A 16788-nucleotide genomic window follows, 5' to 3' on the forward strand; every position below is an offset into this window, starting at 1 on the left:
CTCTTGTACGATTGAGTTTAACACCCCTCTCTTAAGACATCACATTGTATATTGTGATTTTGGCGAGGAGCTGTCAAGCCCACGAAAAAACTTAAACGAATGGAATGAACAAAAGGGTATAATCATGCTGGATGTTGTACAAGATAGCTACTTTGTGATCGTTAATATAGACTATAATGTGGATAGAGAATAAAAATGTGATCTATAACAAAGATATGGGCTAAACTAGGTAAATGGGACAGAAATTGACTTTATTATTGTCGTTTATTAACATTTTGAGACACCAGATTATAGAAATATACTCCAAAGGTTCAAGAAAAAGATCTTAGCACACTAATGAAAAAATATAATACTTGTTAAAAAATGCTTTTCAGTATGACTGTAAGAAAATAATCACAGATGCATAAATTATGAATAAAAACACAAGTTGAAAATGTTAAAGTTAGGTGCTAAGACAGCAGGCTTGAGTTTGTTTTAATTAAATAAATAATAAAAGGCCATGGTTCTTCATGAGGCCAAGAGCGCCTCATAGGATCTAAAGCAGGCATGTCTACGGTCCATTTGTAACCGTTGATTAGATTTCATGCTGCCCTTGGCTCTCATCCTGCCATGTTTTATTTGTGACTCAACAGCAAAGTCTTCTGTAAAATATGCATACTTCCTAAAATAGCTGCTACTTGTGGGCAAAATGAAAATGCAGAAATAAAATAAAAAACATTATGAGTCAAACCTGTGCATAAGTTTGCCTAATTTAATTTTCATCACCAGTAAATATATACATACAATGTTTCAATTTTCTCAATCTAAAAGCCTTGATATGACTTTTTTGTGTTTACAATTTAACTTGTATGTATTTTTTTATTGTTCAAGTGATTTCAGGTGGTCATTTGCACTTTTCATTTGAATTTCCACTCTGTCAGTCTGTGGAAAAAGTTTACTCAAAGAAAGGATATCAGAAATTGAATACTTTGAACTACCATAATGCCTATTGTGTAGTGAATGTGAATGTTGGTGAGTATTTTTTTTTTACTTTCCTTTAACAACAAGGTGAAAACATATATTGACCGTAAACATCTGTTACATGTTTTATTTTACATGTAAAGTTGTTTTTACTAGTCATCGAATGTTAAAATAGACTAGTTCTAATTCTGAGTGACTCTATAGAAATGATTTGGTTCCCTCTGGGGTTCAGATAGTGCATCGCTTCAGCAGGTGTTCGCCCCATTCCGCGCCTGTAGAGGGCGCTGCATTGACCACAGCGACACTTCGACCCCGGAAGAGGAAGTGTGTAGAAGCGCTTGCTTGTTGTGAGCTCGTGCTAGCGGCGCATTCACAACGTCAGGTACACGCATTTTATTCAATGAAGAATCTCGTTAAGTTACATCGTGTTTGATAATAATTTCGATCTAATGTCAACTGATTCTTTTTACAGAGCCGCCGAGAAGTCGATTGAAGGATCAAAGTTGTTTGTAAACGGGCCGCAGCTACTACAGTGAAGCGGCACCATGGCGGACGTTACCGCTCGTAGTTTGCAGTACGAGTACAAAGCGGTGAGTTTTCAGGCTCATTCAAACTTTACGCGTTGTATTACGGTTTTTAACACGCGGTAAATGTTTGTTCTCATTATAATACATTCCACCTGCATTATATCGCACGAAGTTATTAAGCCAATATTAATTTCATTTTGTGAATTTCCACATTTAGAACTCGAACTTGGTGTTGCAAGCTGATCGATCACTGATCGATCGAACTCGGCGAGATGAGCCCACTGGAGAGGTTCTGTCCCTGGTGGGAAAGCTGGAGGGGTCCAAGATGGGGGACAAGGCTCAGAGAACCAAACCACAGAGGCTGGAGGAAAGACGAGAAAAGTGGGTTTTTTTTTTCTTTGTTGTACTTTAAAATAAAGTGTTTATGGGCTATGTCGTATATATCACAGATAGAAGTTGAGCCGGTTATCATATCAACATTGACCGTGGCTTATGTCTTTGTAAATGCATGGACATTTATTTTTAAATTTAAAGATTTTTTATAAACTTAACATGTTATTAAATAGGGACACTTGTTTTGATGAAAAATATGGCAACCTAAAAACACATCATACAATTTCAATAATAATTACAGCTTTGTAAACTGTTTTTACAATTTTACATTTTGTTTAATTAAAAAAGCAAGTAAGGAATCCAGAGACTGCATCAATAGCTAACAAGATGCATGCAATATACACTAATGTTCAATTTTAAATATAATGGTTTCCCACCTTTTCTCTAACAGGAGGCGAAAAAGAGACGAGGACAGACATGACATCAACAAGATGAAGGGATTCACTCTCTTGTCAGAAGGCATTGATGAAATGGTGGGCATCGTGTACAAGCCCAAAACCAAAGAAACCAGAGAAACTTATGAGGTTTTGCTGAGCTTCATCCATGCTGCGTTGGGAGATCAGGTCAGTTCAGTGTTAGTAAGCATCTTAATTTGACATGCTGTTGGCTAAAATCCTTTTTTTTTTTTTTTACTCAATGCAGCCACGAGACATTCTGTGTGGAGCTGCTGATGAAGTCCTGGCGGTGCTGAAAAATGATAAAATGAGGGACAAGGAAAGGCGACGTGAAGTGGAACAACTTCTGGGGCCTGCTGATGACACACGCTATCATGTGCTGGTTAATCTTGGCAAGAAGATCACAGACTATGGAGGAGACAAGGATTTGCAAAATATGGGTAAGTAATACAATTAAACATAATAAAATATGAATTAGAGTTCCTATTGTACCATAAATAAATTTGCTTCCAATCTAATTTATGTTCTTTTCATCATAGATGAAAACATTGATGAAACGTATGGAGTCAATGTCCAGTTTGGAGAAGATGAGGAGGTATTATACTTTTGCTTTCTTTTATTACTCTGTAAACCACAGCATGGTTTTCTTTTGTCAAATTCTTAACTGAATTATTGGTCTACAGGAGGGTGATGAGGATCAGCATGGAGAAGTTCGTGATGAGCTTTCGGATGAGGACAACGAAGGCGAGGAAGCAGATATTGGCTGCACTCTGACGGCCAACGTAAGTGCCACAGTTTGTTCACAAAACCTATACAGAGAAATTAAAGAAAATTCTTCTTCCAGCTTGGTGTGACAGGTGATGTGATGACGGTGAAGAAGAAGGATCTCCATCCTCGAGACATTGATGCCTTTTGGCTCCAGCGTCAACTCAGTCGCTTCTATGACGATGCCATCGTCTCTCAGAAGAAAGCAGATGAAGTCTTAGAAATTCTCAAGGTTTGTCTGCGCTTCTATTTTTGTTTATCACACAGAAGTGTTGTTTTGAGGATGGATTTAACTGTTTTCCCTGAAATCCCCAGACTGCCAGTGATGACAGAGAATGTGAAAATCAGCTTGTGTTGTTGCTCGGCTTTAACACCTTCGACTTCATTAAAGTCCTGCGGCAGCATCGTCGCATGAGTATGTCCCTTTTTTCTCATATTTTTCCGTGTTAAATTTTGAGTTGTAGCGTGAAATCTTGTTCTCTACTTACAGTTCAGTACTGTACAATGCTGGCAAGTGCTCAGAGCGAGGCTGAGAAGGAACGAATCATTGGAAAGATGGAATCCGACCAGGAACTGTCAAAGATTCTTTATCAGTTGCAGGAGACAGAAAAAGAGGACATCATACGTGTAAGATCCATATTTTTCTCCTTACATGTCGATATATCTTTGCTTATATTCGTCATGTTTTTAGGAGGAACGTTCTCGCAGGGAAAGATTAAGAAAATCCCGGGTTGATGACTTGGAAGCAATGGACATTGATCACGGGGAGGTAAGAATTTCTAGGCCGTAGTTTATGACAATTACACGTTGATCTGTTTTTTTTAGTCGGTTACAAATGCTTATCTTATTTTTGCTTTTCCTTTTCTAGTCAGTCCAGTCTAGACAGTTGCTGGACCTGGAAGACTTGGCCTTCACTCAGGGCAGCCACTTTATGGCCAACAAGAGATGTCAACTTCCAGATGGCTCATTTCGCAAACAGCGCAAAGGTTACGAAGAAGTCCATGTTCCAGCACTTAAACCAAAACCTTTCACTGATGATGAGGTTTGTTGGGTTGAACTCAACCCTGGATGCTGTATTTTATTTACCTGCAGATAAAAATGTTGTTTTATTTTCCTCAGGTGCTAGTTGCCATTGAAAAGTTGCCAAAATATGCACAGGCTGGTTTTGAAGGATTCAAAACCCTGAATCGAATCCAGAGCAAGTTGTTCAAGACTGCCATGGACACGGATGAGAACTTGCTTTTGTGCGCACCAACGGTGAGTCGACTTTGTGACATGTCAACATTTTTATACCAAGGCTTTTCGAAATGATTCTCTGAGCTTTTTAAGATCATCGACGCAATCAATGTTTTAATATCGACACAAGTTTCTTCACAAGTTGCTTCTTGTTGGCCTCTAACTGAATAAACCTTTTCCTGTGATAAAATGTTTCCGCTAATGTTTATGAAACCCTTTCATCATTACAGGGTGCTGGTAAAACCAACGTTGCCCTCATGGCCATGCTGAGAGAAATTGGAAAACACATCAACATGGACGGAACTATTAACGTGGACGATTTCAAGATCATCTACATTGCACCCATGAGATCTCTGGTGCAGGAGATGGTTGGAAGTTTCAGTAAGGTGAGTCTGGAAATGCATGTTTGCCTTATTTATTTTACTAATTTGATTCAATTCTGGTTGAATACTTTTGACATTCAGCGCTTGGCAACTTATGGCATCGTAGTGTCTGAGTTGACCGGAGACCACCAACTCTGCAAAGAGGAAATCAACGCCACTCAGATCATCGTTTGCACCCCAGAAAAGTGGGACATCATCACTCGCAAAGGAGGAGAGCGAACCTACACCCAGCTAGTGCGCCTCATCATTATCGTAAGTGACGCTGCAGCAGCAACATTAATTCAGAAAATGAAATGGAAATGATGTTAAACGCTTTAACCTGCAGGATGAAATCCACTTGCTTCACGACGATCGAGGTCCAGTGTTGGAGTCTCTGGTGGCCAGAACCATCCGCAACGTAGAGCTGACCCAGGAGGACGTCCGTCTGATTGGTCTCAGTGCCACGCTCCCAAACTACGATGACGTGGCCACCTGTTTGCGTGTTGACCCAGCAAAGGGTCTCTTCTACTTTGACAACAGGTTTGTGTTGCTGGTGTGGTCAAGAACGGTTCTTTGTCCGTTTTGCTCTTTATTTTCTGGCAAAAGGTTGAACTAAAACATTTTTAGATTGCTCTCAGGCTTCTTGCAAGTATCCCCTTTACATTGTCGATCAATGTGTTCTCCAATTACCTTAAGAGCAGTTACAAATAAAATGGGAAATATTAAACATTTAGAATTGAGATTCAAGATCTACATCATATATCTGGAACCATTAATGGAACTGTCTTCAAGATGGAAGCAAATGAGTCGGACAGTTTTTTAAAAGGTATAAATCGTACCTTGAAAAAGAAAAATATTGATTTCTCCACCACTTAAGCTTCCCACGAGCAGCCCTACAAACAATGGAACGTGAATATAAAAATAAAGACATCTGATGAGATGCACAATCTAACCATGTGATGCAAAATATGTAACTACAGCACATAATTCAACTTTGACAAAATACAACATCCCAAAACACTTAACAAAACGATATTCATGCAATATAAATCAATTAACTTGAGATACAACTTCACATATAAATAAAAAATAATAAATGGAACCTGATTAATGTCCTTCATTAACATGTCTTCTTGTCTCCTCACAGCTTCCGTCCAGTTCCACTGGAACAGACCTATGTTGGAATCACGGAGAAAAAGGCCATCAAGCGTTTCCAAATTATGAATGAAATAGTCTATGAGAAAATCATGGAGCATGCTGGAAAGAATCAGGCAAGTTTGTTATCTTGAACTTGGTTATGTAGCGGATCGTATTGTTTTTATTGGTTGTTTGTTTTTTTCCCTCCATTTTGTGTTTTGAAATATTCATCTGTAGAAGAGAAACATTTCTCTTGTTTATTTGTAACTGTTCTTCCACAAACTGCAAACATGTTTTAGGTAATTCATCTTATTTTAATAAATGCGCTCCTAATTGCTGTTTTTTATTTGGCGCAGGTCCTGGTGTTTGTTCACTCACGTAAAGAGACCGGAAAGACCGCCCGAGCTATCCGTGACATGTGTCTGGAGAAAGACACCCTCGGATTGTTCCTTCGAGAAGGATCTGCCTCAACTGAGGTTCTGAGGACTGAAGCCGAGCAGTGCAAAGTGAGCGACAGCCTCAAGTTTTGTTGAGTTGTCATGATTCTATTGAATTTTCAATGTTGTGTCTCAGAACTTGGAGTTGAAAGATCTGCTGCCGTACGGCTTCGCCATTCACCACGCTGGTATGACTCGAGTGGACCGTACGCTGGTGGAAGATCTGTTTGGCGACAGACACATCCAGGTGCTGGTGTCCACTGCCACTCTAGCTTGGGGAGTGAATCTCCCTGCACACACCGTCATCATCAAAGGCACGCAGGTGTACAGCCCAGAGAAAGGCAGGTGGACGGAACTCGGCGCTCTGGACATTCTTCAGGTGTGTGTTTTTTTTTTTTCTTACATGTGTAGATCTTGTTTCATTTTCATCACACTAATCATTGTTGTGTTTGCAGATGCTTGGTCGTGCCGGGCGTCCTCAGTACGACACAAAGGGAGAGGGAATCTTGATCACATCTCACGGAGAGCTGCAGTACTACCTGTCTCTGCTCAATCAGCAGCTGCCCATCGAGAGTCAGATGGTTAGCAAACTGCCGGACATGCTAAACGCTGAGATTGTACTGGGCAACGTGCAGAATGTGAAGGTCAGTCCCTCCTGCTTCAAAATAGCATCAAAGATTTCAATAAATATTCTTTTAAAATAGTTTAATTCCGCTTGAGCTGGAATCTAAAATGAACAAGACATGTCCAAATAAATGCTCTGTGGAACAAGCATCGCTGATCAAACTTGTATGTTGGTCATTTAATTCCAGGATGCTGTGAACTGGCTTGGATACACCTACCTGTACGTGCGCATGCTCCGAAACCCTACCCTGTACGGAGTGTCTCATGACGACAGAAGCGCTGACCGGCTTCTTGAGAGGCGCAGGACTGACCTGACTCACACGGCGTCCAGCGTCCTGGATAAGAACAACCTGATGAAATATGACAAACGCTCAGGGGCCTTCCAGGTGAGACTTACTCTTAGAACGGCTATCTTTGTGTCTTTTTGCATTTATTTGATCTTCCTGGTGCTTCCTGAAGGTGACCGATTTGGGACGTATTGCCAGTCACTTCTACATCACTCACGACTCCATCCAGACCTACAACCAGCTGTTAAAGCCCACCCTCAGTGAGATCGAGCTTTTCCGGGTGTTTTCACTGTCTTCAGAGTTCAGGAACATCACAGTGAGAGAGGCAAGTCTGACTCATATGATGCACGTTTGCTCTTATTCTTCAACGGAATAAAATAAGTTACTTGTTTTTCAGGAAGAGAAGCTCGAGCTCCAGAAGCTGCTGGAGAGAGTTCCTATTCCGGTGAAGGAGAGCATTGAAGAGCCGAGTGCAAAGGTACGTTTCTGCTGTCCACAAAGAATAATGTCTGACTGAGCGTCTTCGGTACATTTTATTATTATACCTACATCTGACCGTCGGCTATTATCGTTTTGCTGTAACAATGTTTGCTCTTTCTATTTTAGAATATTTCTTAATCTGTAGCAAAATGCTTTCTCTTCTCAGATTAACGTGTTGCTTCAGGCCTACATCTCTCAGCTCAAACTGGAAGGGTTTGCTCTCATGGCTGACATGGTTTACGTCACACAGGTACTGTGCAACATCAATCGTTGAATTGTTGGTTTCGCTATTGAAGGGTTTAGTCTTTTACATTGTGACGGAAAATATGGAATGACATAATTGAAGTAATGTACTACTTTCTTCTGTCCTCCCCTCAGAGTGCTGGCAGGTTGATGCGAGCCATTTTCGAGATTGTTCTGAGCAGAGGATGGGCTCAACTCACAGACAAGACCATGAATCTTTGCAAGATGATTGACAAGAGAATGTGAGTGTTTGTGGCAATGTATTCGTAACAGTGATGACGTTTGCAACACTTTAATCAACATCAAGACCTTATTCTTGACAGAATTTTGATTTCCTTTTCTGTTAATTCAAAGCTTTTGTCATTTCTGTTTTTTTTGATACAATTTCCATCAGTAAAACAGCAGATCACCAGTTTAATAAAGTTGTTAAAGAAGTTTTCAAGTCAAACACCATGATATATTGTGAAGAAACGTGTGTTGATATTCTGCTGATGTCGTCAGGTGGCAGTCAATGTCTCCACTGAGGCAGTTCAAGAAGCTGCCTGAAGAGGTCATCAAGAAGATCGAGAAGAAGAACTTTCCATTCGAGCGTCTCTACGACCTGAACCACAATGAGATTGGCAAGTTTTCCACTTTATGGAATTTTTCTCTACAACAGGGAAACTAACGAGTACAATCATTTCAGGCGAGCTGATCAGAATGCCCAAGATGGGAAAGACGATTCACAAATACGTCCACCAGTTTCCAAAACTGGATCTGGCTGTCCACCTGCAGCCGATCACCCGCTCCACTCTGAAAGTGGAGTTGACCATCACTCCAGACTTCCAGTGGGATGAAAAGGTTTGTCGATGACGTGAGACTTGATTCAAGCTCATATCGCTGACGTGCAACTGTTCCGCTGCAGATTCATGGAACGTCTGAGGCGTTCTGGATCATGATTGAGGATGTGGACAGTGAAGTCATCCTGCACCACGAGTACTTCCTGCTCAAAGCCAAATACGCTCAGGATGAACACCTGGTCACCTTCTTTGTGCCAGTGTTCGAGCCCCTGCCCCCGCAGTACTTCATCCGTGTCGTCTCCGACCGCTGGCTCTGTAAGTGACTCGTTCAAGGTGTTTAGTATTCAAATTTTAATATTTCCTATCCTTTTGCTCAGCCTGTGAGACTCAACTGCCCGTTTCATTCCGTCACCTGATCCTCCCGGAGAAGTACCCGCCCCCCACTGAACTGCTGGACCTGCAGCCACTTCCTGTCACCGCGCTCAGGAACTCCGCCTTCGAGGCCCTCTACCACAACAAGTTCCCCTTCTTCAACCCGATTCAGACCCAAGGTACAGCCGAGTTGTGTCCCTGTGTGGGTCGTTATGGGTGTTGACCGTGTGTTGTGTGTCGCAGTGTTCAACGCCGTCTACAACAGTGACGACAATGTGTTTGTGGGAGCTCCCACTGGGAGCGGGAAGACCATCTGTGCTGAGTTTGCCATTCTGAGGATGCTGCTGCACAACGCTGAAGGTCGCTGTGTCTACATCACCCCCATGGAGGCGCTGGCAGAGCAGGTGTGTTGCTAGATCAGTCAATGTGACGTGGAAGTATGGCTGAACGATTTCCCGTAGACCAGGCCTGTGTGTTATGATGAAATGAATTGATTGATCCATAAAATTATTTGACTTAAAATTCTGAACTCATTATATAAATCACACAAATGAAAGTGCAATAATATCATCTGCATTTATTTAGAAGGAAAAGGACAAATGATTTGGCTAAACCAATGAAATGTGTAAACTTGAAAAACACTGAAAGGCGATTCATATTTGTTGGTTAAATTTTGATGGTCTTGTTTGTCAGGTGTTCATGGACTGGCACCAGAAGTTTCAAGACGTCCTGAACAAGAAGGTTGTGATGCTGACCGGAGAAACCAGCACTGACCTGAAGCTCCTGGGCAAGGGAGACATCATCATCAGCACGCCAGACAAGTGGGACATCCTGTCTCGCCGCTGGAAGCAGAGGAAGAATGTCCAGAACGTCAGTCTCTTCATCGTGGACGAAACTCATCTGATCGGAGGGGAGAACGGGGTAAGAACTTTTGTTGAAAGTGATTTGTGACTTGATCACTGACGGTCCTGTGTTGGTTTCAGCCGGTCTTGGAGGTCATCTGCTCCAGGATGAGGTACATCTCCTCTCAGATCGAGCGCCCCATCCGCATCGTGGCCCTCAGCTCGTCTCTGTCCAACGCCAAAGACGTGGCTCACTGGCTCGGCTGCAGCACCACAGCCACGTTTAACTTCCACCCCAACGTGAGGCCAGTTCCTCTGGAGCTCCACATCCAGGTCAGTGAAATCCCGAGCGACTCCAAGTACATGACCTGTTTCACATGAATCCTTCTCTCTCATTTATCAGGGCTTCAACGTGAGCCACACCCAGACTCGCCTGCTGTCCATGGCCAAGCCTGTTTACCACGCCATCATGAAGCACTCGCCCTCCAAACCAGCCGTGGTGTTCGTACCATCTCGCAGACAGACTCGTCTCACAGCCATCGACATCCTGACCTTCTGCGCCGCCGACGTCGTCCCCCAGAGGTTCGTCCCAGACACTCATCATTTCAATGGCTTGAATTAAAATTGTGTCTTTTTTTGTTTCTCTGAAGGTTCCTGCACTGCACAGAGAAGGATCTTGCTCCGTTTCTGGAGAAGATAAATGATGCGACACTTAAAGAGACTCTGGCCAACGGTGTTGGTTACTTGCATGAAGGCCTGTCGGCCACCGAGCGCAGGATTGTGGAGCAGCTCTTCAACTCAGGTGAGGCTCCTGACGCGCATGTGTTTGGATCTGAAATTAAACTCTGTCTTCTTCTTGCTACTCATCAGGGGCCGTTCAGGTCGTCGTGTCCTCTCGCTCCCTCTGCTGGGGAATCAACATTTCTGCTCACCTCGTCATCGTCATGGACACGCAGTACTACAACGGCAAGATCCATGCGTAAGACGATTTTTTTTAATCCATTTGTGTCTTTAACACTTATTAACACCTCTTTGTTTTACTCCATCAGGTATGTGGACTATCCCATCTATGACGTCCTGCAGATGGTGGGGAAAGCCAACCGACCCATACTGGACGATGAGGGACGATGTGTCATCATGTGTCAGGGCTCCAAGAAAGTAAGATCCTTTTTGCGAATGTAAGAAATGAAGTGTCTACATGCCACAGTCCCATTGCAAGTTCAGGGCTCCCATGGATCCTTAGGAAGTCTAGAAAAACTTTGAAACATGAAAATAAAATTTGCTTTGGGCAAACACATTGGAAGGTCAAAACTCAGTGAGAATTTTCCTTCATGGCTAAAAGCAATAACGGACAACATGTTAAAAAAGGTATTCTTTAGTGATGATGGAAACAATTGCAACTGCCGTCTCTGTGTCACCCAGACAAAGTTAAAGCCCTTTGATTAATAGTTAGTAATCTACCGCATCCTGTGAAAAAGTTGATTAGTGCCGCTTTAACAGTCTAGTGATCATCAAAAAAGAGCTGACTCGACGTCTTCTTAAACCCATCAGGACTTTTTCAAGAAGTTCCTCTACGAGCCTCTGCCAGTAGAGTCTCACTTGGACCACTGTCTCCACGACCACTTCAACGCCGAGATCGTCACCAAGACGGTGGAGAACAAACAAGACGCCGTGGATTATCTGACATGGACGTTCCTCTACCGCCGCATGACCCAGAACCCCAACTACTACAACCTTCAAGGTGACCCCCGTGGACACACCTGGCGCCGCCGTCTCTGCCGCGTCTCTCAGGAAACTGACGGATGTGTGTTGTACCTGCAGGCATGTCCCATCGGCACCTGTCGGACCACCTGTCCGAGCTGGTGGAGAACACGCTGCACGACCTGGAGCAGTCCAAGTGCATCAGCATCGAGGATGAGATGGACGTGGCACCTCTCAATCTGGGCATGATCGCCGCTTACTACTACATCAACTACACCACCATCGGTGAGTGTGGGGGAGGGGCAAATCGTTCTTATACATGTGATAGGAAACTTAAAAATATATAAACATTATATTTATTTAAAATCTACAGTAAATAACACTTTGCCAAATGGTTCACTCCAGTATTATTCATGAGTTTAACTTTGTCTTCCAGAGCTGTTCAGCATGTCCCTCAACGCCAAGACAAAGATCCGAGGGTTGATCGAGATCATCTCCAACGCCGCAGAGTACAAGAACATTCCCATCCGGCATCACGAGGACACCCTCCTCAGACAGGTGAGTGTGTGTGTGTGTGACTGCTGAAGGTTTGACAGAGACTTGATCTCTTCCATCTGCTGGTGATGATTTCAGCTGGCACAGAAGGTTCCTCACAAGCTGAACAACCCCAAGTTCAACGACCCTCACGTGAAGACCAACCTTCTCCTCCAGTCGCATCTCTCCAGGATGCAGCTCAGCGCCGAGCTGCAGTCGGACACCGAGGAGATCCTCAGCAAGGTTTGACGGACGCATCACCACAACGTTGTTTCATGAATCATGACTCGCCAAACTCAATTTCTTGTTTCTCGTCAGGCTGTCCGTCTGATCCAGGCGTGCGTGGATGTGTTGTCCAGTAACGGGTGGCTCAGTCCCGCTCTGGCCGCCATGGAGCTTGCTCAGATGGTCACCCAGGCCATGTGGTCCAAAGACTCGTACCTCAAACAGCTGCCCTTCTTCACCTCCGAGCACATCAAACGCTGCACAGACAAGGTACTGATGATGATGATGATGGTTTGTTGATCCTCCTGCAAAGATTTAACTAAGGTTACAATCATTTAAACTAAATGTAAAATACACCTATAAAGACAAATGATAAACACAAACATGACAATGATGAACCCCTAGATGTAACACTTTGCCTCTAAGAGACGTGACCTGTGTACGGTGCTAGTCTAAGCCTCATGATTGTCACTACTTTGTCACTCCAGGGCGTGGAGAGTATCTTCGACATCATGGAGATGGAGGACGAGGACAGAACGGGGCTGCTGCAGCTCTCAGACACTCAGATGGCCGACGTTGCTCGCTTCTGTAACCGCTACCCCAACATCGAGCTGGCGTACGACATTGCAGAGCGAGACAATATCAAGAGGTGAGGAGAAGAAAATGACTTTAGGTTCTACTTAGAGACTTTTGTAACAACATCTCTCGACTGCTCTTCATTGGCCTATATCCTGGATTAACAATCGTTCTTCCTCCACAGTGGCAGTGCAGTTCTGGTTCAGGTCCAGTTAGAGCGTGAGGAGGAAGTGACCGGTCCTGTGATCGCTCCTCTGTTCCCACAGGCAAGTGTACATATTTGTATTTGGCTCCCCCTGCTGGTAGAATAGTATAATTCACAGGCTTTAATATGTTCTGTGCATTTTCTTTTAATAAGTTGTTCGTTTGGCTTCTTTTTCTTCTTGAAATAATAGTTATATTGTGCAGTCGTCACAAGAAAATGTAGAAGCTGTGATCTTAATTGTTTTTTCCTCTCCCAGAATCGTGAGGAAGGCTGGTGGGTGGTGATTGGAGACCCCAAATCGAACAGTCTCATCTCCATCAAGAGACTGACTCTTCAACAGAAAGCAAAGGTCAGTGTTATTATTATTATTGTTTAATGTGTTGTATTCAACTTATGCTCCATGTTGTATCTACCGAACACATGCACATAAGAAGTCCACTTTAGTGATGATGCTCCTTCTCCCGGCAGGTGAAACTGGACTTTGTAGCTCCAGCCATGGGCGTCCACAACTACACGCTGTACTTCATGAGCGACGCCTACATGGGCTGTGACCAGGAGTACAAGTTCAGCGTGGACGTCAAAGAGGCGGACAGCGATGGCGACAGTGACTCGGATTAAAATGTTGTAATTTAATTGTTGAGGGATCATTCGTTTTACTTTAGGTCTTTTGTAATCATGACTTTTCTCTTTGTGGAGATGAACTGACCCGAGGTCAGCATCACTTGTCATCATTTCACGTCTGACTTTCCATGTTCGTGAAGTTTGCTCCAGTTGTTATTCAAATAGTTTGTTTTTACATTTTAAAAACTTGTCAAGTTGTCATCTGAACTTTTAGTACTTTCCTGCTATATTTTTTTGCAATAAAGAGAATTGACAGTTAGTTTCATGTACTTTATTAATCTGAAAATGTTGGATAAAAGGGACTCTTATGTTAATCTTCATGTGGTTCTGGTCTCACAACGACCTTCAGCTCTCCTGGAACCTCCAGACGGCGATGTCTCCGCTGTCGCTGCAGGACAGCAGGACTCCGGCTTGTTTGGGGTTCCAGGTCACGCAGTTGACGTCCTGCGTGTGAGCCTTAGGGACCTGAGCCACCTGGGAGTAGAGCGGCTCGTCCGGATTGGAAGCTTCGTCCTCCTTAAACACCCGCACGCCGTCGTCTCCACAGGCCGTGGCCAGGACTCCCGTGAGGCGACACCTGAGCACACGGAACGGTATAAAATGAGCTGATATTGATTATGGTTTCTTTTAAATGTCATGTTTGATAATAGGAATCCCTCTGGAGATAATGGCTTGTAAGCGCCAATATGTTGAGTAAAAAAACTAATCTTTAGTGGTTAATTTGCTTGTAAAGAATGATGAAACTATTATTTAAGGCCGTACTAAGTATTTAAAATATGGAGCCAATATTTTAGTACTGAATACTTGAGCTGTTTCTGTTGACGTAGATACAGATCTGTTCAGAATTTTCTAATTTGACTTTTTGTTTTCTTGTTGATAGAATTTATGATCATTGTTTGCTGGCATGTGTAAGAGATGAGGTTTTTTTTACGTTGTCATTTGACCAGAAACTCATTATTTAAAGCCGTTATTTCGTTTCCTAGTCTGACTTTTGGTACATTTAACAAAACATAAGGTATTCATCATGTTTTCTCCAGTGAGCCCTTTTTCTGTTGCTCTCAGCTCGTCCAGAATACACATCTTTTTGATAAAGGACAGAAACATGCGAATCCAGAGGATTGAACTCTTACCAGGCAACATCGTACACAGTTCGGCTGTGATACCCCGACAGCGTGCAGACACACTTCCATGACAGGTCGCCTGTTACAAAGAAAACAAGTTCATCAAGACTGGGAATCAAACATTTACACAAGATGATTGTGGCAGAATTTAATTTATTTCTTTAATGCTTGTAGAATTGTTCTAAACGTTAGTTCTTTTGTCCATTACTCCCCAATAAAATCCCATCTGGTAATGATCATTAATGACTTTTTGCCTCGGTAATAACAGTTGTATTAAATGGTAATACCATGGAAAAAAAGCATAATTCTTTTATATACATTTACTTTTATCTATTTGACATTCACAGCAACAAAAAACTCCTGTTTATTCTCTTTTCTCAGTTTATAAAGGCATTCTACTTGTAAAACAACACTTCTCAACTAGCCTATCAAAAATAAAATCACCTTTTCACTAAATTAACCAACTTAACATTAACCTGTGCCCCAACATCACTTTCGTCATCTCACTCCCTCTCAGTTAACTCAACCCTAAATATATACGTGTGCCTTCACAGTGACATTTGCAAGAGTAACCATCAGTCTCCTCCTCACCCTTCTCCTGAGGATTCTCCCTCCAGATCTTGACGGAGCGGTCGTCGCTGCAGGACGCCAGCCTCTCTCCCGTGGCGTCGAAAGACAGACTCCACACCGTGGAGGTGTGTCCGTGCAGCGTGGCCTTGCACTCCCAGTCGTCGTCCTCCTCCTTGTAGATGCAGATGTTGTTGTCGTAGCTCGCGGAAGCCAACAGCTGCACAGACAGGACGTGAGTCAACAGCACAGGAAGTACTTCTACCGCACCGCACTCACTTCCTGTGTGGGGTGCCAGACGACATCTTTGACGTCCTGCGTGTGCGAGTTGATGACGGTCACGCACTCGTAGTCGTCGTCCTCGTCCACTGGGAGACCAAACGGATTCAGAAGCTGCTCTTTTCTTTCATTTTTAAAAAAAAGCAAACGCTCACCTTCCCACACCCACACACTCTTGTCTCGACTGCATGTGGCCAGCAGGTGCCCCGACGGTGCCCACGCCACACATTTCACCTCATTCTCGTGCCCTTCCAGCACCGTCAGACTCTGTAGGAGATCATTTGAAAATAACTTTATCGATAACCTCCATCCGTCAAGTCGTAGATCGAGAGAAATCAAACCTCAAACTCGTTGTTTTTCTTCTTCCAAATACAAGTCGTGGCATCAAAGCTCGCGGAGGCCAGATAGTTGCCACAGGGAGACCAGGCCACCTTCCTCACTGTGCGCTGATGCCCGTCCTGGAGGACACTCTTGCAGACCCACGAGTCTCCTGTGAATAGATGTTAAGTTAGTGGCTACATTGCAAAATCTGCCACTTCGTGATAAGACTCTAGGAACTGATCTATTTTTGTACCCTCTTGTCCCCAGATCCGGACGGTCTTGTCACCACCACAGGAGGCGAATAAAGTCCCGGTCGGGTTCCAGCTGACGGACCAGCACCGGGAGTCCGGGTGAGCAGTGATCCTCTGGACCAGAGTCAGAGATTCTTTCATGGCGGTGCAGGTGTGAAGATCGAGCTGTCACTGCTGATGATTCGCGTTCACTAATGTGACGTGAAAGAAGAACTTTTGTTGAAACCCGGTACCTTTATATCGAACGCACTTGGTCTCTAATGCTGATGTTCCGAATGATTTATAACGGTCGAAGTTTATCAGTAACTTAGCTGACTAGGAAACGCCGCCATCTTTGTTATCATGTGTGCACAGCGTGCAATGCATGTTGGGAGAAACATTTTTTTTTATTTAAATAGTTAGAGTTTAATAAAACAAAATGTTCTGAAATAAACGAGCTAATCTGAGTCTCTTTTAATACTGCGAATATCTGAGAGTTTCTGAAAAATGTTATTGTTGAAAACAATAATAAATGTTCACCAGTTTCAAAACCTTTATTCTTTTATTAG

The 16788-nt window shown here is 43.3% G+C and overlaps 2 protein-coding genes across 2 annotated transcripts; one reads left to right on the forward strand and one right to left on the reverse strand.

The window, feature by feature from the left end:
• The first annotated feature begins 1214 nt into the window (after window positions 1-1214).
• snrnp200 (small nuclear ribonucleoprotein 200 (U5)) lies at window positions 1215-13960 on the forward strand. Its single transcript, XM_087795471.1, has 45 exons — window positions 1215-1342; window positions 1433-1550; window positions 1705-1868; window positions 2272-2443; window positions 2523-2715; window positions 2815-2870; window positions 2959-3057; window positions 3120-3272; window positions 3356-3455; window positions 3531-3667; window positions 3732-3809; window positions 3909-4082; window positions 4160-4297; window positions 4507-4662; window positions 4741-4911; window positions 4985-5178; window positions 5786-5909; window positions 6132-6281; window positions 6349-6591; window positions 6668-6856; window positions 7025-7222; window positions 7296-7452; window positions 7525-7601; window positions 7770-7853; window positions 7982-8088; window positions 8348-8466; window positions 8532-8686; window positions 8751-8940; window positions 9003-9176; window positions 9241-9401; window positions 9691-9918; window positions 9981-10172; window positions 10243-10421; window positions 10490-10641; window positions 10710-10818; window positions 10889-10997; window positions 11391-11580; window positions 11661-11825; window positions 11977-12098; window positions 12174-12317; window positions 12393-12569; window positions 12788-12948; window positions 13060-13141; window positions 13337-13429; window positions 13549-13960. The coding sequence occupies exons 2-45, from the start codon at window positions 1506-1508 to the stop codon at window positions 13696-13698; spliced, it is 6411 nt and encodes a 2136-aa protein (XP_087651597.1). The 5' UTR covers window positions 1215-1342; window positions 1433-1505; the 3' UTR covers window positions 13699-13960.
• ciao1 (cytosolic iron-sulfur assembly component 1) lies at window positions 13957-16590 on the reverse strand. Its single transcript, XM_087795483.1, has 7 exons — window positions 16243-16590; window positions 16010-16158; window positions 15824-15935; window positions 15669-15757; window positions 15414-15609; window positions 14832-14901; window positions 13957-14278 (listed from the first exon to the last, which is right to left on the reverse strand). Exons 1-7 carry the CDS (start codon window positions 16379-16381, stop codon window positions 14047-14049), a joined length of 987 nt encoding a protein of 328 aa, XP_087651609.1. The 5' UTR covers window positions 16382-16590; the 3' UTR covers window positions 13957-14046.
• Between the last annotated feature and the right edge of the window lie 198 nt (window positions 16591-16788).

Source organism: Callionymus lyra, chromosome 1, assembly GCF_982586985.1.
Source record: "Callionymus lyra chromosome 1, fCalLyr1.hap1.1, whole genome shotgun sequence".
NCBI classification, from domain to species: domain Eukaryota; kingdom Metazoa; phylum Chordata; class Actinopteri; order Syngnathiformes; family Callionymidae; genus Callionymus; species Callionymus lyra.